The 24,009-nt window shown below is 42.0% G+C and overlaps 1 protein-coding gene across 2 annotated transcripts in view; it reads left to right on the top strand.

Moving 5' to 3' along the window:
• Positions 1 to 24,009, top strand: part of UST (uronyl 2-sulfotransferase) — a 321,292-nt gene that overhangs the window by 247,046 nt on the left and 50,237 nt on the right. For both annotated transcript variants that reach the window (XM_032274507.1, XM_032274509.1), the window contains exons 6-7: positions 13,783 to 13,880; positions 15,888 to 16,045. In XM_032274507.1, coding sequence (XP_032130398.1) covers positions 13,783 to 13,880; positions 15,888 to 16,045 — 256 coding nt within the window. The remainder of the gene's footprint in view (positions 1 to 13,782; positions 13,881 to 15,887; positions 16,046 to 24,009) is intronic.

The raw sequence follows: 24,009 nt of genomic DNA, 5'->3' as shown, positions 1-24,009 counted from the left end.
GTGTGTGTGTGTGTGTGTGTGTGTGTGTGTGTGTGTGTGTGTGTGTGAGAGACACGGTGTCATTCTGTTGCCCAAGCTGGAGTGCAGTGGTATGATCACAGCTCACTGCAGCCTCAACCTCCAGGGTCAAGTGATCCTCCCATCTCAGCCTCCTGAGTAGCTGGGGCTACAGGCAAGTACCATTATAGCTCCAGCTGATATTTTTAACTTTTTTGTAGACTTTTTAAACAAATTTTTGTTGCCCAGGCTGGTGATCAGATGTCTTGAGCCTCAGCATGCTGGCCTAGAGCAATGATTCTCAGATCTAGAAACTTTATATCAAATGAAGCCTTACAGAGAAGCCCATATGTAAACCTAGGCAAAGCAGAACTCTTCTGGCTTGGGTAGGGCAAGAGGTCCTGGAGCCCTGCCCATCCAGCACCTCCCCAATGGACCCTCTGTGTACGTTGATGTTTCCTTTTACTGGAACTTCCTATATCCCTCTCCCCTGGGCCCAGGATTAGCCATAGGATTGGAGAGGGTTGAGTGGCCCTGACTGTAGAGGAAAGAAGAATCCAGAAGCTGGAGAAGAATTCAGGATCTGACAGGAAGTTTAAGGTGACCTCTGGGAGCCTTCTGAGAAGACAAAGGGCACACAACCTGAGGAGTGTGATTTGTGGCATCCTTGGCTGCCACATTCCCCATTTAAAAATAGTCTCTCTACATCTCACCCAATTGACAGTGGGCCCAAACTTTGCTCATTTAATGAGAGAATTAGCAAAGTTTCCAGTGTACGTTTCATTCATTCCAGAAGCTTTTACTGAATAAAATTATTGATACTCAATAAAGGTTAGTCCCTTCCTTCTTCTCTCCCTCCCTCTCTCCACCACCATTAGACCTCATTTCTTTGGATTAAAGGACTGATTTCCACTAAAATGCAAATATTTCTGGGAAGCAAATTGAGCTTGATAACTTATTTATTTATTCTTCTGTGTGCATTAATTTATGAAATCATTTCCACCAGACACCTAGCTAAGAGCCATGTTTGATGGATGGGAATCAGAAAAGAATGACTGCGGGCGATGAAAGGCCTTCAAGAGACTGGGGGAAGGCAGTAATGACAGGGTTCACACTGACACAGTCACACCCAGGACAGTGGCCGATTGGAAGCGGGAGCAGTGCAGACCTGAGAGTGGCTGTGATCCTCACAGCATTGCACCTGGCTCAGTTCCCTGGCTGAACCTGACCATGGGCAGAGACTGAAGAGGGCTGCCTCAAGGAGGGTCCCCACTGTGGCCAAAGAGATCTTTGTAACCAACTGAAAACAATCGGACAGGACCACCACCTGCAGTCCACTCACAGGGAGCATTTCTTACACTCATCCTATGCCATGATATTTTTTTAAATTTTAAGTTCCAGGAAACGTGCAGAATGTGCAGTTTTGTTACATAGGTTGATGTGTGCCGTGGTGGTTTGCTGCACCCATCACCTAGGTATTAAGCCCCACATGCATTAGCTATTTATCCTGATGCTCTCCCTCCCACAACCCTACTGGCATACCTCAGTGTGTGTTGTTCCCCTCCCTATGTCCACGTGTTCTCATTGTTCAGCTCCCACTTATAAGTGAGAACATGCAGTGTTTGGTTTTCTGTTCCTGCATTAGTTTGCTGTTATGATAGTGGCTTCCAGCTCCATCCATGTCCCTGCAAAGGACATGATCTTATTCCTTTTCATGGCTGCATAGTATTCCATGGTGTTTATGTACCATATTTTCTTTATCCAGTCTATCATTGATGGGCATTTGAGCTGATTCTATGTCTTTGCTATTGTGATTAGTGCTGCAGTGAACATCTCAATGCATATATCTTTATAGAAGAATGATTTATATTTCTTTGTATATATATCCAGTAATGGGATTGCTGGGTCAAATGGTATTTCTGGTTCTAGATCTTGAGGAATCACCACACTGTCTTCCACAATGGTTGAACTAATTTACATTCCCACCAACAGTGTAAAAGTGTTCCAACTTCTCTATAGCCTTTCTCGCATCTGTTGTGTCTTGACTTTTTCATAATCGCCATTCTGACTGGCATGAGATGGTATCTCATTGTGGTTTTGATTTCTATGCCATAAATATTGAACTGATCTTCCGTTTTGCATCTTTCCCACTTTCGATAGCCACAGAGTCAGCATCGTCTCTGTCTTGGTATATTACTCTCATTAATTGTCTTCTGTCTGTAGTAATCCTTTCGATGGGTTTTTCTGAATGATTTTAGGAACTTCAACTTCCAGTAGAGAGAATGAATGAATGACTTCTCCTAACTGGACTTCTATCACAAAATCATGGCTAACCTCATGAATTCAACTACTTTTTCAAAAACATTTCAAAAAGAGATCAAGATGTCATTCCAGGCAAACATTAAGACAAGGGCTTTTTTGGCTGTAAGAAAGAGATCCAATCTGTCCCCACCCCTAGGGAGCAGAGGAGCCTGAAAAACCAAGAGGTTTTTTCAGTTGCTTCTTCTTGCTGTCTTACGTTTTTGTATTTCATTTTTCTTTTTAAGGTGCAGTGAGAGCCCAGATCTATTTATTTAGCTTGTTTCTTCCCCTGTTGCTCATACTCAGAAACTTCTATCTAAATTTGCCTCCTGGCTTCTTTAAGAGATACAGTGTTGCTTCCATAGGTTAGGGTAAGGAAATTACCTTACTTAGCAGCTGGTAAGCCACCAACTGTTACTGCTGGCTATGGCGCCTTGCTGTGCAGTCCAGGAGCTAACTTATTTAGTGAGAGATTTTCCTGCTGATTTGCCATAGCCTTGAGAGAGAAAAATTGAAATCTCCCAGAGAGGCAGAAATTTATGTTGCAAAAAATAGGGCATTTTTAATATTTATAGATATTTTAACATTTTAAAATGTTGCATTAATGTTTGAGTCAAAAGATGAGATTCTATTTTGAAGTTTCAGGGATTTGCAGTCAGTATTTCTGAGATCTTAGGTGTTTGCCATTAAGTTTTCCTTTGCATTGATTTTATTTCAGTTTCTCCATCTGTACATGATTCATGGTGTATGTGCTTGAGGTGAGTGGAACTAGCCCTTGAGAACAGTTTTCACTGTAAGAAGGCAAGTGGAGCGCAGTATTTAATTCTCACCCAGTACCCCTTAAGATGATGATAAGGACATTTTAAAGGGTCAGACATATAACATCAGAAGAACGAAATGTTGAAACCCTTGAACAAATACCTGGGAGAAGGCATACAATGTTGATAGCTGATAAAGTCAGGCCAGGAAGCCAGTCTCCAGTGCACTTTGGAGGAAAAAATACAGATGAATAAGACTCCAGGCTTATTTGGAAATGCCAAGGACAATGGATAAAGCAAGAGACTGACCACAGAAGGATGGACTGGAGCTGTCTGTATGGAAGAGGATCCCTTTATTTCATCCCTGCCTGGGAAAGCCCAGCACCCAGCAGCTGTCTACTGGGTGAAAAATTGATTCTTTCCCAAAATATTTGAATGTCTCCAGGGAAAAGACCTTCCAATCTGGCCATTAAATAATCACCAGCAAGCTGGTGATGCCCACTGATTGATAAACTCTGCCAATGTCAGCACAGCTCTCCATCAGTTTTTACTGACTCATCATTAAATATGAATGGACAAGTAAACAGCCATAGCTATTTGAAGAAAGACTGCACCTTAAAAGACAGAGGCTAAAATAAGCAAACGGAAACAGTAATCCTAAGGGAGACAAATTTTAGGAAAAAGAAGAAAGCTTTAAGAGTGAGCTTTACTTAGTTTCCTCAGAGAGATTGGAGGAAATGTTACATCCATAGAGCAGGATGCTATGAGAAGGAAATCAGCATGCATCAATAAAGAATTCTTAGATATTAAAATATGATTGTCATGATCAAAAATTCAATGGAAGGACATGGAAGATCAAAAAATCTCTTAAAAGAAAAGCAAAAAGAGCAAGAAAAGATGAAAGAGTAACAATTATAAAAGATCATTCAAGGTTCAAAAGCCAATTACAAGGAAATCTAGAATTAAAGAATGCAGAAAACAAAGGAGAGAAAATTATTTAAACACACGCACACGCACACACACACACACACACACACACACACACACACACACACACACAATATCTTAAGCCTGAAAGACATGAGGCCCCAGATTAAAAGGGCCTGCAAGGTGTTCAGCACAATGCTAGGTTTACCATAGTGAGATTTCAGAAAATCAAGAGCACACACTCTCCTCTGATGTTAAAACACACACACATACACACAACACACACACACACACACATCACCTGCAAAATATTAAGAACATTATTAGAACAAATTCCTGGTAAGCTAGAAAACAGCAAAGCAAAAAGTTACTTGGGGAGTTACTCGAGCAAAATGAGAAAGTAAAACAAGTGGAATCCAGTTAAAGCGGGTTCTTCCCTCTGAGAGACGCAACTGAGAGGCAGAGAGGCACAGAACAAGGGACAGTTGCTTTTCTTTATAACATTTTTTCTTTTTTTTTCTTGACATGTACATATTACTTTGACAAACATTTTTGAATTTTTTTTCAATAGCACATATATATCAAATAAGATTTTAAGACTAAAAAAGAAAAAGAGGAAAATCCTTAATTCTACCATCACAGACCCAATCATTTAAAACTTTTTTTAAATTTATTTTCTTCCCATTTATATTTAAAATATACATTTAAAAAAAAAACCAATAGAGTTGTAGTCATATTATATATACAATTTTATCCTGACTTTCTCAGATAAGCATTTTTCCTATAGTTACATATTCTTTTTAAACATTTTAAATGCCTGCAATTATTTACAATGACATGTACTACAATTTCCCTAACCTCTATAATTGAATTGGTTATATTTTTGATCTTTTAAATATAACTGTGATAAATATTTTGCTATAGAAATAAAAGCAACCAGTTTGTCTATTAGCCAGTTCGACTCCTTGGGGATGTGTTATTTTTATTTGGTTAGGCGCCCCATGTTTTCTAAACTCTCTATGAAACCACTATAGTTGTGGGCTCCCCATCTCTGAAAAGCATCAAAACCACTTGAACCTCAAAGACCGTGGTTCCTTGTTTTAGTGACACTGTGTTAACCAGAAGAAGTGCAGGGATATTTCTGGGGGAAAGGCACTGACAGCTTGCACAGGGTCCTGCCCACAGTCATCTCAAATGCTTAGTAAACTTTGCTGTAGTTCATTGAAAGGAGCCTCCAAAATCTAATGAAAACTGAGCTGGATACTGGATTGGTCCTCATCTTACAATGGAACATTTCAGCATAAAACTGTGACTATTTCTTTGTCTTTAGTTCAATGCAATAGAAACTGGAAACGCACACTCTTAGAATTCAAATGACTTAAAAAGGTGTTTGGTCTCTTGTGTCTGTAAGTGTTTCAGTTTCAGAATTTAAGAGCTCCATTGGACTAGTGTCCCCAGTGAGTAAGGATATTCACCAAAATAAATGTAGATATGTTAACATAAAAATGCATGAGATCATGTCATTTGCAACAACATGGAAGTCATGTTGGATGGAACTGGAGATCATTAAAGTTAAACGAAATAAGCCAAGCACAGAAAAACAGACTTTGCATGTTCTTATTTATTTGTGGGCGCTAAAAATTAAGATAATTGAACTCACAGAGATAGAGAGTAGAAGATTGGTTGCCAGAGACTGGGAAGGGAAATGGGGGGATGAGGGAGAAGTGGGGAGGGTTACGGGATACAAAAACATAGCTGGGCGCAATGACTAAGACCTAGTATTTGCTAGTACAACGGTGTGACTATGTTCAAAAGTCATTTAATGGCCTGGCGCGGTGGCTCGCGCCTGTAATCCCAGTACTTTGGGAGGCCGAGGCGGGTGGATCACGAGGTCAAGAGATCGAGACCATCCTGGTCAACACGGTGAAACCCCGTCTCTACTAAAAATACAAAAAATCAGCTGGGCATGGTGGCGCATGCCTGTAATCCCAGCTACTCAGGAGGCTGAGGCAGGAGAATTGCCTGAACCCAGGAGGCAGAGGTTGCGGTGAGCCGAGATTGCGCCATTGCACTCCAGCCTGGGTAACAAGAGCGAAACTCCGTCTCAAAAAAAAAAAAAAGGTAATTTAATTGTCCATTTAAAAATAATTAAAAGTATATAATTGGATTGTTTGTAACACAAATAATAAATGCTTGAGGTGGTAGATCTGCCCTCCAAAAAAATGTATTCTGACAATTCCAAAGACATTTCTATTTTGAGGGGAGGCCAAGGTGGATGGATCACCTGAGGTCAGAAGCTTGAGAGCACCCTGGCTAACATGGCAAAACTCTGTCTCTACTAAAAATACAAAAATTAGTCAGGTGTGGGAGGCACATGCCTGTAGTTGTAGCTATTCAGGAGGCTGAAGCAGGACAATTGCTTGAACCCAGGAGGCAGAGGTTACAGTGAACTGAGATGGCGCCACTGCACTCCAGCCAAGGTGACAGAGCAAGACTGTCTCAAAAAACAAACAAAAAAGACATTTCTATTTTTATTTTCCCCAAAATTTTAAAACTAGTTTATTAAAGCTTTACTTAAGTCACATAAAAAAAGTGAAATAAAGTCAATGTAGCATGATGTCTCACTTATCCTGAAATTCTTTATCTGCTATCCTGCTGTCAGACATATAGCCATAAACTCAGAAGAAGTATAAAGGACCACAAAGCCACCACAGTAGATGCTACAGATATTAAACATCCAACATTGCATACTGTGCTTACAGCAGGGAGAGCAAAGTGCTTCTCTGCCTGATGCTCGTGCTTCCTGGATGGCTGTATCGAGAAGAATTCTGAAGGACACTTCCCATCTCAGCTGGAGTGTGTCATCAGTGATTCACACCAGACATGAGCATGGAATGGGAGAATGATGGTATCTGGCCATATGCCACTTTCAAATCCATTAAGCCTCACTAAAAAGTCTTGTTTGACTCCTCTGGTTCTGGCTTAAAATTTTTTACAAGGCTTGAAAAAGGCTTACAACGAAGAGTGTGTGAGGCAATAAAAGTTAGCTTAGACCACATCCAACTCCATTTAGCCCATTAAACTTGTACTCTGATTACCGTGGTCCACTTATGGGTCAAGGATTTGGGTTACTCTGCCTCAATGGTGAATGACAGTCATTTTTACCTCTCCCACTTCTAACACAGCCAGCGTAAGAAACCGTCCTTTTCCATATTACCCATATTCTTAGTGTGTGAAGACTGGTTCCAAAATCAATTTTAAATCCACGTTGAAAAAGAGCTTTTTATATCATTGTGTTACATTGTGTCATGTGCAGAGAAAGATGAACTATAAGAAATCCAAAGTTCCACGGGTGGTATATTTTGCATAACAGTGTTTGTGTTTCCATTAAATTCTATTGTTGTTTTGACTTAACATAGATAGCACATTACATGTTTCCATATTTTTCTTCTTCTCTGTTTTCTCTGTGAGTGAGCCAGTCACTATTTAAAAAAAAAGAAAAAAAAACTATCGGAATCACCAGGAATTGTGTGGGTGTTTTGTTTTGTTTTGTTTTGAGACGGAGTTTTGCTCGTTGCCCAGGCTGGAGGGCAGTGGCGCGATCTTGGCTCACTGCACCCTCCGCCTCCTGGGTTCAAGCAATTCTCCTGCCTCGCCTCCCAAGTAACTGGGATAACAGGTGCCTGTCACCACACCCAGCTAATTTTTTGTATTTTTGGTAGAGATGGGGTTTCACCATGTTGCCAGGCTGATCTTGAACTTCTGATCTCAGGTGATCCACCTGCCTCGGCCTCCCAAAGTGTTGGGATTACAGGCGTGAGCCATTGCACCTGGCCAGGAATTGTGTTTTTAAATATAAGATTAAGGAAAGGGGAATTGAAATGCTGAAGGTATAATAAAGATGGCACAATCTTAACAGGTGAGTGGCAGGTAAAATAACTGGCATACATGATTTCTAATCTTAGCAAAAGGCCTATGAGGCAACTATTATTGTCCTCATTTTACAGATGAAGAAGTTGAGCTTTTGAAAAGTGAACATTTGCCAAAGACTACACAACTCACAAGAGGTACAGCCAAGATTCGAACTGAGGTTTGTCTGATACCAACCTTGGTGCTTTTCTCTCTCTGCCATTCGTGAAAGGTGAAAAAGTTTAAATGATAAATGCAGAGTAAAAGCCTTGTATTAACTCATAAGTTTTGGAATCTAAGAAATAACCACTTTTTCTAGATCTCGAGATTATAAAACTTAAAATTTTTAGTCTTAAAAGTTGGGAATTGTCAGGCATAATGGCTCATGTCTGTAGCCTCAGCACTTTGGGAGGCTGAGGCCAGGAGTTCGAGTTCGTCTCTGCTAAAAATACAAAAGAAATTAGCCAGGCATGGTGGCAGGCACCTGTAATCCCAGCTACTCTGGAGTCTGAGGCAGAAAAATCTCTTGAACCCGGGAGGTGGAGGTTGCAGTGAGCCAAGATTGCTCCATCACTCCAGCCTGGGCAACAAGAGCAAAACCTATCTCAAAAAAAAAAAAAAAAATTGGTTATTTAGGGAACCAGGTACACCCATCTGCAGTTCCACAGACTGAGATTATGTGGTTTACGGAAACTCAGAGATTGCATGTTTTAGCTGAGGACACCCAGCTAATTAGTCATAGAGCTGAGACCAGCATCCAATTTATTTTTCCTCATTCAGGGAACTTTGCATATGGCCTCTTAAGGATTCTGCTATTGAAAGCAGCCAGAAATCCTGTCTTTGAAAGCCATGGGCCATATGGACAAAGCTGATCATGTTTCAAGCATGGAGCTGTGTAAAAACACCAATAAGCCTTTTTTCACTTCAGCGTCTTTTAGACAAGGTGCTGTCTTATAAAAGAATAAATAACACGTGGATTGTCCCTAAGTTCACCTTTTGTGATAAAATTAACTCCACCTGGGATTGTCTTCCTTCTACCCTTTCTAAAATTAAAACTAGAAATCCAAGAGAGGAAGCAGTTCTTGATCTACAGAGAAATAAATGAGCAGTTTTATGTCTGAGGCAGAAGCAGGCGAGAGGCCTGTGGGCCTGGCAATGCAGAGTGAGGAGGAGGAGACAGGGCTGTGAAAATTGGCTGGCAGGGCGTGAGTGGGAGGTGTCCAGGCCTCCAGAGCAGCGTCTGATCTCTAGAGCGAGCCCTAGTGTGGGTGAAGCAATTGCTGATGCACAGAGGAGCCCCTGCAAGGTGGGTGGGAAGGTTATTTCGGGATGCCAGGTGGCACTCCGTCCAGCTTGGAAGTCCTTTCATGGGCAGCAGGAGGAAATCTGTCCACTTCTAAAAGAATCCTGGCCACTGGCAGGGAATGTTGGGAGCAGATCTATCCCTAAGGACTAAAGCTAGCTTAGAGTGCCAGGTCCCAGCCGATAGATGAGGTTCCAGACAGACCCCACACCTAGAGACATTTGAGTTCCAGCCAACAGTGGAGACAGTATGCGATGTGGGACACCTGAGCCCTTGTCCCAGGGACCCCACCTGCCAGATGTGGTGGGCAGTGAATGGCCAGCATGGAAGGAAGCCCATGGCCACATCTGCCTCCTTTTCCTGGACCCCAGTGAATGCTAGTTCAGGTGGACTGGAGTGTGCTAACTCTCCCGGGCAGAAACCTGGGTCTGCTATTGAGACCAGGTGAGGAGGGAGGGGCAAGGGAGAGGAAGAGCAAAGGCATGGGATGAATTACCTAACACACAGACAGCTCCTGAAGAGTGACCATCCTCTCACAGTCGCTGGAGGTCCTCCTTTCAAATGCAGATTCCTGGCCCTGCATATCAAATGCCCTGGAAGTCCCGCCAGGGAATTCACCGTTTGTATCAGGTGCCCTGATTGTTATCCCTGTTGCATTGTCAATAAGAGTCCTCCAAAGAGAGCAAGGAAGTGCAATGGATGGATTTGCATTTCAGATCAGCGACTGGGGCAACTCTGGAGGCTGCACAGTGGCAAGGCAGAGAAGTGGAAGGAAGATCCAGCTGCTCGCTGGGAAGCTGCAGTCAGCATCCTGTGGGGGTGAAGAGGGGCTGTGGGAGTGAGGGTGAGAGAGGCCTCAGGAAGGACTCCCCTGAGCTGGAGGCAGCGACTCGGGTTTTCTCTGAGCCCAGCTGGCCCTTTTGACTCAGGGCGAGTGTCACCCGTCACCATCAATCTGGTGGAAACATTACAGGAGCAAATGAATAAAGGATGAATTTCCTGTAAGATCAGAATGGAAGAAGACGAACCCATGAAGAAAATCTAGAGGGAGGAAAGCTTATGCTTTCTAAAGTGGTACAGTTTAGAATACATTACAACACAAATGGATTAATTTTTGTATAGTGTTGGCAATAAAAAGGATTCTCATAGTTACCTGGAATGCTTACTCAGAGAGACGATCTCATTTCCCTAATAATGCAAAATCCTGAGCAGTGTGGGGTCTCACGTTAAGACCCCATGATAAAGAGGGCTAGAGTTGGCAGGGAAGGGCACTGCAGCGGTGCCCATGGTGTGTGCCGAGACCGAGGAACCAGGCGAGCACGTCATAGATGAAGTGCTGGCAAGCAAGCTGGCTTGCTTCAAGTCATCAGTGCGGTGGCAATCTTAGACAAGAGTTTGAAATCCACATTAAATGGTTTTTTTTCTTTTTTTGAAAAAGGAATCTTACCCTAGAAGCACTACATGGAAGGAAAAGATGAAGTTCCATAATCATTTAGAAAATATATGTGCTAAGAGAACTTTGGTATTAAAAGGTGATTGTAAAACAAAGCAGGATATTAAACCTTACACCAAAGATAAATCATGAACACCAGGGCTACCAAATGGTCCCGGGAGACCCGTCAGAACAGGCCACTGTAAGTGCAGCCCACTGGTCCCGTTCATTTTCCCAGGAGGCTGAAATGTCGCTCACTGAAGGTCTCGGTTCTGCTAAGAGTGGACTTGGTGGGAGGTGCCAGCAGCAGTTTCCTGCAGACCCCTGGTCCTCAGGCTGCCAGGCAGCAGCATCCCCATTTATTGTGGTTGTGGCCAAGCAGCTGGCAGCTCGACGTCTGGGGCTTCTCAGCTCATTTCTGCTTCCTCTGGATCTTCCGGTCCAGTCATCTTTATTTATATCCTCCTATAGCGTCGCCTTAGATGGGTTGTGATGAACACCATTCATCAACCTAATAGGCTCAAATGGAGCTCTTTGAAATCCCCCAGGATGCGCCTTGGTCTAAGAAAAGAATTGTTAACTGCACTTTTAAAACTAGGAATTTATGTCTTCCCATAAATTGACCTCTTGAGTTTATTTGTGGATTCCAATAGGGAAGTGGCCTTCTTAGGCCCCAGCGCCTCCTCCGCCCTCCCCTCACCAACCAGCTGATGCCCTCTGTCTACTCCTGTGAGCCCAAGGCTGCTGAAAACAAAAACCTGGCAGGGTCAGCAAATAGAAGAAGTATCTGCTTCCTTTCTTGCTCTGGAGCTGTGTGTCTTGTCTCTCTCCTTCTGCCATTTATTCACTCATTCATTCAGTATCTATTGCATTCCTGCTTTGTTCAGGCAGGGTGTTGAGCACTAGGGATGCTGTGAACAGTCTGTGCTCTGAGGGAACTACAACCTAAAACAAGTGCACACGTACTTGCTCAAGGGCAACTCTGGAGAAGCAACAGGTGCCATGAGAGTCCCCGTAGGAGGCTCTAGCAGTTTCTGTGGCCCCACCCCTCCTGTTAATGCAGGACTCTGGGGGGCTGACTGTGTAGGTGACAGCTCTTTGGGAGCCCCCCATCGCTTTACTCTGTCCTTCTTTGTGAAATCTCAACCTCAGCAGATGAACACTGCCTTGGCCTAGGCTCTGCTTCCCACCCAGCTCCTGGCCCCCTCCCTGTTGCCACTGCTGCAGAGGGAGGCCACCAGGGTGACTGGGTCTCTCGGACTAAAGGCTCAGGTCCTTGGGATAGGCCAACTACCAGAGGACACCCTCAAACGTGAGGGGGGCATGGGGCTCAGAGCATCCTCAAGGCAAAGCCCACGCACCCGCCTACACAAGCATTGGTTTGTTTCACAGTGTGTAAATCTCTGTACAGTTTTCTCACAGTAAATGTAAGATGCATACATTGTAATAAAAGCTAATACTTTAAGCAAAGAATAAAGAACAATTCAGTGTATTCTCATCTTCCTTTATGCTAACTACCAGAAATAACTGCTTTCAATCATGTGCTATGTCCGCTTCCAGATGCTTTTGTGTTTATGTAAGCATGTTTATTTTCATGTTGTCCTACATGTTCATATTGTCCTATGGTCAACTTTATTCACTTGAAAATTTATCAAAGACTTTTCAGGATAGCACACATAGATCCTCCTCATTCTTTCCAAGTATCCAGTATTACATTGTGTGACTGTACCATAATTTCTCTTAAAACCAATCCCCCATTCATGAACATTTAAGTTATGCCATATTTTGTTGTAATAAATAAATTCATTGCAGCTATGAATTATACATGGGGACCCATGTATATACACACATACATCTTTCAGTGTCAAACTCTTCCTAGAAAGGTATTTTGGGACTAGTGTCATGCATTTTTAATGTGTTTTCATACACAGTGAGATGCTGCTAATCACCTTCCCCTAACCACATGGCTGAACGGACTGATGTAGTCCCCTGTTCACTTCTCACATGTTCCTCTCTGGGAACTGCACCTCTGCTCCTCATGGTAAACTCAAGTGCTTGAGTACTCTCAATTGTGTTTTTGCAGATTCTGTTTATTTCCATTGAATTTGTTATTGTAATTGTGTAATTTACTTAACTGATATATAAACTGAAGAAGTATGAAAGGATTATTGTTTTTAAGAAAAAGTATAAATTATATTTCTCTCATTCCCAACTTGAACTAAAAAGTTGTTAATAGCCAAACACCCGCACCTAAATGCCTACACCTACACCTGTGTATCAGGTACGGTAGCTTCTACCGACTCATAAATTTCATCAACCATGTTTGGGAGTTATGTCCACTCTTAATCTGCCTTGCCAATATTGTCTCTGGAAAAACATCCTACAGCTGTTTGGTTTATTTGTAGATGGAGTTATCTTTTCTCCTTAGGAATACCTGAGAACCAGGCATGTCTTATTTATGATGTCTAATGTAGTCTACTTTGATAAAAGTTGATTTTGAGCCCTTCTTCTTATCCCCACCAAGCCATTTCAAGCTCTTGTAATGCCCTCAGAAACACCATGTCCAACCTCATGTAAGAGAAATGGAAAACCTGGAAATCACAACTGTTGCCTTTGAAAGTGAGGTATCTATATAGAAACATCCCATTACTTTTTAAGCTAATGTAATGTTAGAAATGGTTTTACAGCCCCTCTAAAATGTACAAACCCTTACGAGACTATTGTAGGTACTTAATTGTTGGATGTGTGGCTACGCAGAGAAACACCGAATTCATGCAACAAACATTTGTGAATTGCCAACTGCATGCCTACTCATTTGCTGGCAACTACTGGGGCCACCACAAAGCACAGTGGGCACAACTGCTCTCCCAAGGCCTGTGACCAAGCTTAAGACTTGGAGCCACCAGGAAGTGCAGAGATACAGTTTACTCAACAGAGCATGCACTCTCTACAATGGCCCAGCCCTGTGTGTGCCTGGCCAGTGGAGCCGGATGCTGGAGGCAAAAAGGAAGTTTTCTCATGAAATCTATGAATTCTCTCCATCTTCTCAAGGCTTGCCCATGTAATTCAATCATGAATTTTACTTAAACTGTGTGGCATTTGATAGAGCCTTGCAGAGACTACAAGACATTTGACTGCTGTATTTTCTCTTCTAGGATATCAATGAGTGTATTCTTGAAAACTATCCCGAGTGTTCCAACCCCAGGTTATTTTACATCATCCCGTACTTTTGTGGACAGCATCCTAGATGCAGGTAAGGGCTAAAGCAGGCTTATGGCATGCACATGCGCACAACAAGGGCAGGAACCCCACCAGCCTGGTGCCCGGTGGGAATCTTTTGTATCCCTAGTCTCTCAACCTCCTGGAATTCGGTTCCTATTTACTATTCATCTTTCAAGATAACATTTGAGACTCCACATGTCCTATAAATAATGAAACTTAAAAATCAGGGTCTAACAGAGGCCTCATGGGACGACCATGTAAAGCTTTGTAACTGGAACCAAACCCTTGTTTATACCTAAAACATACTTGTCGCTACTCAACCCATGTGATCATGAAGACCAGGAGCAAACACCCAGCCTGCTCCTCTACAGTGACTGACCTAACCAACAACCTGCCCTAGTGGCATGTCTTATTGGGTCTGAGACACTGGAAGCCCATGCCCACAATCCTGTAGTAGATATACTTCGTAGGCAGAGAAGAAAGTGTTTTGTAGTGATCACTCATCAACCTTACTTGAAGGCACGACTTTTAGGAAGTGACTTACTCAGATAGGCAGGACCCCCAGGGTGTGGTCTGCCCAGGCCCTGCATCAGAACCCCTGCTTGCTTGTGAAGAACCCCCACCCAATCATAGACTCGTGTGCAGCTGCCTCCCCAGATGCTTCTGGTGTAAGTATAGTTGAAATCCACTGTACTAGACAAATGTAGCCTGGAGAAGAAATGGCAGCAACCATGAAGCATTATCTTTGCTTGGTAGGAAATCAACCCTGCTACCAGAAGTGACATTCTTCCCCAAAGGAAACATTAACTGGAGGGTCCTTGTGTTTCTGAAGAGGCCAAACGAGAACTGCTACTTCTACGTTGGCAACGCATGCATTGTACTGTTTTCGCTCATGCAGTGATCTCTGCTTTGGTGTTGGGCGTATTGTTGTTATTCCTGTCTTGTTTCATTCGCTGTAACAAAAGAGTTTGCTTATGGTCCAAATTGCAGGGCTAGGAGTGTTCGTTTTTGACTTCATTCTAAGCTCCCTGAGTCCAGGTGGCCTCTCCCCTGCCCCTGACCCCTGCCTCAATAATAAATACCTCCTGGTTAACATTTAGTGCTTCCGGTACTGAGATGATTCACTTGCTGATCACAATGACTGTCTTTATAACAAGAAACATGATTTGAACTCCCTAAAGTGCTTTTTAAATTGTGTAGTATTTTTTAGATGTTTAAATTTCCTAATCTTGGAGAGGTGACTCATGATGCTGTACCTTGATACACACACAATGATTTTTATAACTCTTTCTTCATGTCACCTTGTACAATCTTTACAACAATGCTTTGAACTAGGTAACGGTTATTATTACCATTTTTCAAAAGAGAACCTTGACTCACCCAATTCCCCCAGATGATAAATGGCAGCCAGGCCTGGAGCCCCCCACTCCTGGGCTTTTCTGACTCACCTAAGTTTCAGTTCAGAGATCTGATCTACAGATGAGACTAGGCTGTTTCCTTCTGCAATCTAAACAAACAAAATAAAACAAAACAAAAATCCAAACATTTCTCTTTAACTCTTCCAAAGAATAAGAGGATTAATAGGCACGACCTGACGCCTCTTTTGATTTCTACATAAATACTGTGTCAGTATGTTTCGTATGTCAAAACCTCTTAATTCATTTAATTGGTTCATTTTGGTCCTCCTGTTAAAAAGCCATTCTACTCACCCCTTAATCAGTATTTGTCAGGACCTGACAGCCTGTACCTGCATTCCTTCTTCCACAATACTTAGGCAAGATCTCTAAATTCGTGGCCTTGGGCTTGGTGTGAAACACAGATGAAAATGACAGAGAAGGAACCGTGAGCAGGGCAGGACACCGGCTGGAAGGTCTGGGGAGGCTCCGGAGGGGTATCTATCTGGGCTGGTCCTTGAGGGAAACAGGATTTGGACTTATGCAACTGAAGGTGGGAGGTAGAGGGGATAAACTTTCAGCATCTTGTTGTTGCATTTCAAATATGATTCTCTGATTTTAAAATAATTTTTATATCCATAAAGGGAGCCTGGTGAGTGGGCCCTTGAAAGAGCAAAGCTGAACGTGAATGAAAACTTCCTGCTTGTGGGGATTCTTGAAGAGTTGGAAGATGTGCTGCTTTTACTGGAAAGATTTTTACCTCATTACTTCAAGGGTGTGCTCAGTATCTACAAAGACCCAGGTAACTCCATTTGTAAGCAAGCTTTTCTCCGTGAGAGGTCTGTATCCAGGGTTGCTCGCCTTGAAAAGATCTGAGGAAGTAAAGGAGTGAAACAGTCTTTTCTGATGCTGAAGGGCAGTTAGTTCCCTGGGCTTGCAAAGGAAAGTGACAACCAGGAGGTGCGGATTCCAAAATCTTGAGCTTTATGTTCAAACATAAAATCACCACGTTCCAAAGGCTTAATGGCTCCATTTCTCCCCATGGAAACTGAAATTGGCAACATTCTCTATGAGCCTTTTCTTGAACATGTTGCTGGGGTGTGTGCAGATGAATCCGTGGGTGCCCGCCTGGACTCCACTGATGGAAACACGCATGAGTGGGAAAGCGCCATCCTTGTGATGCATTCTCTCTGGCCCAACTTCCATTTGATAAAAGCACTCTAGTGTACCAAATCCTGACAGTGGAATAGATAGAGCAGCAAATTGAAAATACAATTATGATTTTATCCTAACAAACCATATAGCAGTTCCCCAAATAGCAGTAAGAAATAGAATGTGGCAAAGCAACTCCAAGGGCTGCCTGTGGTATCATCACAAATATAATTACTTTCAGAAATCCGTCATTTATTTTTCTCATTGTTATTTTATCCAAAGAGAAAGACAACATGGTTTGTTTTTTCCTATTCTTCTTAATGGACTGCTGTGACAACAAACCTTGCATACACATTCAGTGACCTCTTTATTGTTTTGTCTTTTGTTGTCCTGAGATGGAAGAAGGCATTTTTCCCTGTAAAAATAAGCAGTAGATAGGCCCGGCGGGGTGGCTCATGCCTGTAATCCCAGCACTTTGGGAGACCGAGACAGGTGGATCACCTGAGGTCGGGAATTCGAGACCAGCCTGGTCAACATGGCGAAACCCTGTCTCTACTAAAAATACAAAAATTAGCCAGGTGGGGTGGTGGGTGCCTCTAATCCCAGCTACTTGGTAGGCTGAGGCAGGAGAATGGCTTGAACCCAGGAGGCGGAGGTCGCAGTGAGCCGAGATTGTGCCATTTTACTCTAGCCTGGGTGACACTCTGTCTCAAAAAAAAAAAAAAAAAAAGAAGCAGCAGATAAAAAGCTCCCCAAATGCAGCCTGCTGCCTCACATTCCACAGCCAAACCCAAACCCCATCTACATCACTGGCAGGTCCCAAGGCCCAGGTAAACTGGTCTTTGCCCAGAGAGCCCTGGATCCTGTTGCATGAGGTCAGGATGGCCCTACCACCATCAGAGGCTTGCTGAAGGAAGGTGGATAGCTGGTGGAGGCTGTCTTAGCCTCCCAGCTCTCATTGGAGTTCAAATCTCATGTACCTGTATTTAGGAACATGACCGAAAGCTCCAGGTGTGCCCTGCAGGTGTGTCTACTCAGCAGGAAATGTGAGTTAAATAGCTAGAAGCATAATAAACCTTAAATAGTTGGGTTTTGAAACTAGGATTTCCTTTGCCCTTTCAACAACAAGCCATTTAAAGAGTTTACAGAATTGTAATGTAAAGAGTTTGATGTGACGTGATTGCGTGATTGATGTGATATGATTCTTTTTTTCTAGAAGACAACATAAACTCCGTTCTTTGTGCAAGGAGAGGTCTTACCCTAAATTAGACTCCTTTGAAGAAAAAAGTCATTTTCTCCATTTGGCTTTATCTTGTTGTATGGCGTGTGTGTGTGTGTGTGTGTGTGTGTCTGTGTGTGTGTGGGTGGGTGGGTGTGGTGTGGTGTGGTTTATCTAATACACAGTCTGAGATAAAGAGCTAACTAAATCCTGCTGACACAAGAGATGAACACTCTCCATAAAAGATATTATGGCTTCCAACTTGGCTCCTGTCTGCTCAGTCATTTGCTCTGAGAGAAGTCAACTGCTATGGATGAAGAGAGGTTCACATAGTGAGGAACTGAGACCTCCAACCAAGAGCCATGTGTGTGAGCCATCTTGGGAGCAGATCCTATGACCCCAGTCAAGCCTTCAGATAACTTCAGATAACTGCAGCCCCAACCAACATGTTAATGACTACCTCATGAGAGATGCCAAGCCAGGACCACCCAGCTAAACTACCCCTAAATTTCTGACCCTCAGAGCCTTGTTTTTTTCATGAGCATGCTCTTGTCTCAGCATTTGGTAGGAGGATTAGTGAGCCAACATGAGAGTCCTCTTCCAATTACATCATGATTCATCCTGGGGTCTAGAACACACACCATTCATAGGATGAAAAACCCAGCTCAAGGGTTGTGGACCTGAGGACCTAGATGAAGATATTTTTATCTCATGCTTTTGAATACAGATAAACCACCTATAAAAACCTTAGCCCAGAGGATGCACTTACCTTCACCATCTCAGGGATGGTGGCTCTTGTCAGGGTATATCATGTTGACTTCCTATTTTCTCCATTTAAATATGTGACTTCTCAGAAATTGTGGGCCTTCATCCTGTGATCTGAAAGTACATTAATTTAAGGAGAAATGATTTCTGAAAACTGAGTTACTGTTAGCTCTTTTACTTTCAGCCATGATCTTTCCACCTATAAATTGAAGATTATTTTTCCCTCTGAGCTTGGCATAGTAAATATATCAAAGAGAATAAAGGACATCTGGTATTCCTGTGTAGCAGGATGAAAGGTTTCCATAAGCCAGGCCACTTGGCCAGTCCACGTGGTCCAGCTGGACCAGTGGTTAAAACAATGAAATGCTTCTCTGTAGCCTTCAGGGTGCACCTGCCAGCCTGGCCGCCCCTCCTTGTTTCCCCCGCCTTTTCCAACAGCAATGTAACGAGAGGACTAATTCATGGCGCAAGGGGGATTTCAGGACCCCACACTCAGCAACTGCTCTGAGTTCAGTCCTTGAGTGGCTGTCAAATACTTTAAAGATCACCCCATCATGACTCTCTCAGCTGCCACACATTATATGCCCAACAAAATGAACCTTTGAGTTGTTGCTTCAGTAAATTCTATGGTGCTTTGTGATCTCTTGGGCATCTTCTTGTGATATATTCACAAGAAGACCAAGCAAGTCCACAGTTCCTCTGTCCCAACAAGTTTCCATGTCCCCTGAGGCAGAAGACAAGTGATCAACACACACTCCTGGCCAGGTTCTCAATATATTTTAGCCCCAGGGAAGACAGCACCCATGTTGTTGGTGTGAAATAGGTTAAGGAAAGAATAGCTGCAAGTTTCTAGTCCCTTCGCCATCTCATCTCTGTATTTTTAGTCCAAATTCATGTATTAGGGCATCCTGAAATTGTTAATCTTGCCCTTTATTGAAGAATTTGATAACTGAGTAGATTAGAGAACAGAGAGAAGAAAAACTAAAATCTAAGATACTGGCTTAAGGAATCTAGTCACCTTTAAGTCATTGTAGGTGAACTAAGGCTGACAAGCTGAATTAAGATGCAAAAACACCACTTGCCATTTTTCTTTGGTGCTTGTCCTGTTACTGAAAAACAACAAAAAAAAACTGCAGGAGTTTACTGATTTTTAGTAATTCCTCTCTGGCAATACTAAAGATATATATACCGGACTTGTTACAGAAGATAAAACGCTAATAGCAATGACTATTTGGAGAACTAGTAAAAATTGTAATGTCTGTTAGTCATATGGTTTGTCACTTATTTTAGATGGAAATGATATTCATTCATGCTTTTTTTTTTTTTTTTTTGAGACAGAGTTTCACTCTTGTTGCAAAGGCTGGAGCATAATGGCACGATCTCAGCTCACCACAACCTCCACCTCCCAGGTTCAAGTGATTCTCCTGCCTCAGCCTCCCAAATTAGCTGGTATCACAGGCGTGCACCACCACCCAGCTAATTTTGTGTTTTTAGTAGAGACAGGGTTTCTCCATGTTGTCAGGCTGGTCTTGAACTCCCGACCTCAAGTGATCCACCCGCCTTGGCCTCCCAAAGTGCTGGGATTACAGGTGTGAGCCACCACGCCCAGCCTCATTAATTCTTTCAAATCAATACTACTTCTCCCAATAACTCACCATTTAGACAAGTTAATAACCTTTCTCAATAACAGCTTGACTATCTTTTCCTCTGTTCATTTATTTTAGAAATATATGCTGATGTCAAGTAAATTTGTCTCCTACCAAAAATATTTGAGAAACTTAGCCTTTAGAAGTGTTTTTAAATAGTCATTTTATATTAATATTTGCATTTCACGGAGACAGAATAGAGTATCTCAGAAGCTTAGGATAGTAAGTACTTGAGATGAAATAAAAATTAAGAGTTTTAGCAAGATGGATAACCAAGAGAGTATGCTTGGTATTTCTTCCAGCCAGTGGGCAGCTGCTGATACGGGGACAAGTACCTCGGAGTGTGCATTCAGAAAACACTGCCCAGTCCAGGCCATGAGTTTGAATTTTAGGGAGCACCAAGGCCCCAGCAGACTTTACTGGTTAGGAGCAACCTCACTGGTTGAATATATACATAATTATTACATATGATCACATGTGTAATCATATACATATTTTTTATTGATTAATCTCTATTACATTTGTTCATTACTTATCACCTTTTAAAAGTGAGAAACTGAGGCCGGATATAGTGGCTCACACTTGTAATCCTAGCATTTTGGGAGGCCAAGACAGACAGATCACTTTAGGCCAGGAATTTGAAACTAGCCTGGGGAACATAGCAAAACCTCATTTTAAATACAAAAAAATACAACACCCCTACCCCCCAAAAATAGGCACGGTGGCATGTGCTGTGGTCCCAGCTACTAGGTAGGCTGAAGTGGGAGGATGACCTGAGCCTTAGAGAGGTTGAGGCTGCAGTGAGCTATGATGATTGCACCATTGCACTCTAGCCTGGGTGACAGAGCATGACCTTGTCTCGAAAATAAAATAAAATAAAAATGAGAAACTGAAGCCAGCCCAGAGAAGTTGAGAGACTGATCCATAGTCATCCACAAAAATGTGTAAGGGTATTAATGTATTTCTGAATACTTTTTCTCCTCAACTTTTAGACATGCTATGAGCCATCAATCTTTTTCTAGTCATAATTTTCAGGAGCTAAAATCTCGGTGGTGGTAGGGGCCAAAATAAATAAGCACACGAAAGACAAGGAGCATGTGAATATGTGTAATAGGAGCAGTCATATGAGCATCCCTGTATAAACCCTTGACTTGGCAAATAACCAAGCTGTTCTGGTTCAATAGCGCCACCTAGCATCCAGACATAGAACTCTGCGACCTAATATTAACCCATTACTTTCCGCCTTCCTAGCGACATGAAAACTCATGTGTCCAATCCTTTTACCTTGTGTTTTAAATACTTTCCATGCCTAGCGCTACATTAGTATTTATTTTCAACATGTTTCCATTATAAATGTAAACACTGGAGCCACAGTAGGGAATTTACTAGACTTTGTGGGCTGCCTTGAGAATATAGTCGCCAACTATTACAAAGGAAAAATGTGTAACGAATTCCAAACGAGTGACTTAAATCCTAACTTTGAGGATTTAAGTTCATTTGTAAGCTGAATGCTTTGTTTGAAATACTATTTTTATACTTAAATATTTTTTATAAACGATCACAGAGTACACATTTAAATATGGTTTTTTTTTCTTTTTACTACGCATGAATGATAAATTAGACCCCCTATTAGGAAGATAGTAGTGGGCTCACTGATTTCATTTATGTTGCAGTTTTCGATTTTGAGGATATTTGCTAGAAAATGATAACAAATATGTAGAAGAAAACTTTTAAATAGTATGCTACAGAAATAAGTCAAATGTTTATCCATCAGTGAAAATATCAGCCTGAATTCAATACTAAATGATGAAAGACTGACCTATTTATAATAAAGAACAGTCATTCTTTAAGGAAAGGATGTTGAGTTTGGAATTAGGAAGATCTTCAAGTTATCTGCCTGCCCTGGTTCTGCCCGTATGCCACAGGACAGTTACAGTTTTCAAGTGGATGGTCTTTAAGATCTCACGGTTCTAATACCAGTGTATCATGTAGAATGTTTTAAGGCTTCTTGTTCTATCTTTTATTAGTTAGCACAATTATGAGGTGCTTTTATCTCTTCAAAAATATTCCTAGACTGTCCCCATTGCCTTAGTAATCCTGAAGCTTAGTTGTAGGGGCGGTCTCCACTTCTTGGTGTCCTCTAGGACAGATGGAAGTCCTGGCTGAAGAGCTACTCCTTCAGAATGTGCTCTTCCCTGCAGCTGCTGATGTTCCAGTGATCAAGACAAGCATCCCAGCTCAAACTCTCTGATCACAATTTGCATCCCTCTCTCCTCATACCACACACATGCCCATGGAGAAGACAGTATGTCATAATGCAGTCAAATGCTCTACCACTGACCCACTGCCCACCTTTTTTTTTTTTTTTTGAGACAGAGTTCACTTTTGTTGCCCAGGCTGGAGTGCAATGGCATGATCTTGGCTCACTGCAACCTCCACCTACTGGGTTCAAGCCACTCTCCTGCCTCAGCCTCCTGAGTAGCTGGAATTACAGGTGCCCACCACCATGCCCAGCTAATTTTTTTATTTTTAGTAGAGACAGGGTTTCACTATGTTGGCCAGGCTGGTCTCAAACTCCTGACCTCACGTAATCCACCTGCCTCAGCCTCCCAAATTGCTGGGGTTACTGGCATGAGCCACTGTGCCCACCCCAGTATGTCATAATGATTCGAGCACAGGCTCTGGGATAGACAGCCTGCATGCTAGAGCCCCTCCTCCACTTATTAACTCCATAACTAGAGGCAAGGTATAGCCCCTCTAAGCCTCAGTTTTCCCACCTGAATAAGATGCATAAATAATCTTTATCTTATCTACTTCATAGGTTGCTGTGAGTCTTGCCTGATCAATCCATGTAGAGTCCTTAGCCCAGCCTTACTATATGAAGAATGTTCAGCAATTAGCCCACCCACCAAGCCCATGACAGGAGAGACAGGGCTGTCCCTGAGAGAAACTAGGACTTGAGACTCTCTTTGTAACTTCTATGTAAAAGAAAGGAAAAAATTGGAAGGAACAAATGAAGGAAATGATAAACCTTGACCTATTTCACCAGTTACAGCTGATATATTACAAGGAAATCTCTTGCCTTTAAAAAAATAATTTTTCTGTATTACTGAATTCGGCAGAGGAGAACAATTATATTCTAGTCAATAGCCTATTCCAGAAATAATCACAGGGAATAAGTTGAGTGGAAATATGACCACAGTGACATGCTAATGAGCTGAAATACACCCATAATCCAAGTTGATGAGGTTTTTAAAAAATAATCATCTGCTTTTATGCCTGAACTCTTACCAGAAATATCAGGGAGCTAAAACATTTCAATGAAACCCACTGTTGAGATGTTATTGGGGGCAATTCCCTTAGCTTATGCCAAATATTGAATTTTGCTGACTGTTCTATAGCATGTTATTTAATAGATATAGGATGATAATAGAGTTTTTTAAGTAAGATTCCTAAGATTCAGCTCTTGAAAAACTTTTCCATGTGCAGAATTACGTACTTCAGAACACTAAATTAATGAATTAATAACCTTTGTCCAGCAGGTGGCGATGTCTCTCCATTTTCTCAAGAAAGTGCACTAGGTTCCCTGCTAGACTTTGCTTCTGCAGATGGGAGTTTACATAATGCTTGAACACAGATGTACAATTATGTCCAACTTGGGGCCTAAAAATGAGATTTTGAATATTAAAAGGATTCCAAGTCCAATTGACTTCAGTAGTTCAAACTGCACTTACGAAAGCCAGCAGCGACTAGGGGAAGAGGGTAGAGTTTTGCAATCAAATAAGTTTATGTAGATTAAAAAATATATATACATACATATGTATAAATTATATGTGTATTATATATTATATATACATCATATGATATATATATTATATGTGGTGTACATATGTTATGTAATATATAACATATAGATACACCACTAACTCTATTTTTAAAAATTATCATTTTTTAAAGTCTGAATTAAACAAATTCTGTCTCATT

This window comes from Sapajus apella, unplaced genomic scaffold (genome assembly GCF_009761245.1).
Source record: "Sapajus apella isolate SASKATOON/1434 unplaced genomic scaffold, GSC_monkey_1.0 scaffold6, whole genome shotgun sequence".
Lineage (NCBI taxonomy): Eukaryota > Metazoa > Chordata > Mammalia > Primates > Cebidae > Sapajus > Sapajus apella.
This window is presented reverse-complemented; position numbering and strand designations above follow the sequence as displayed.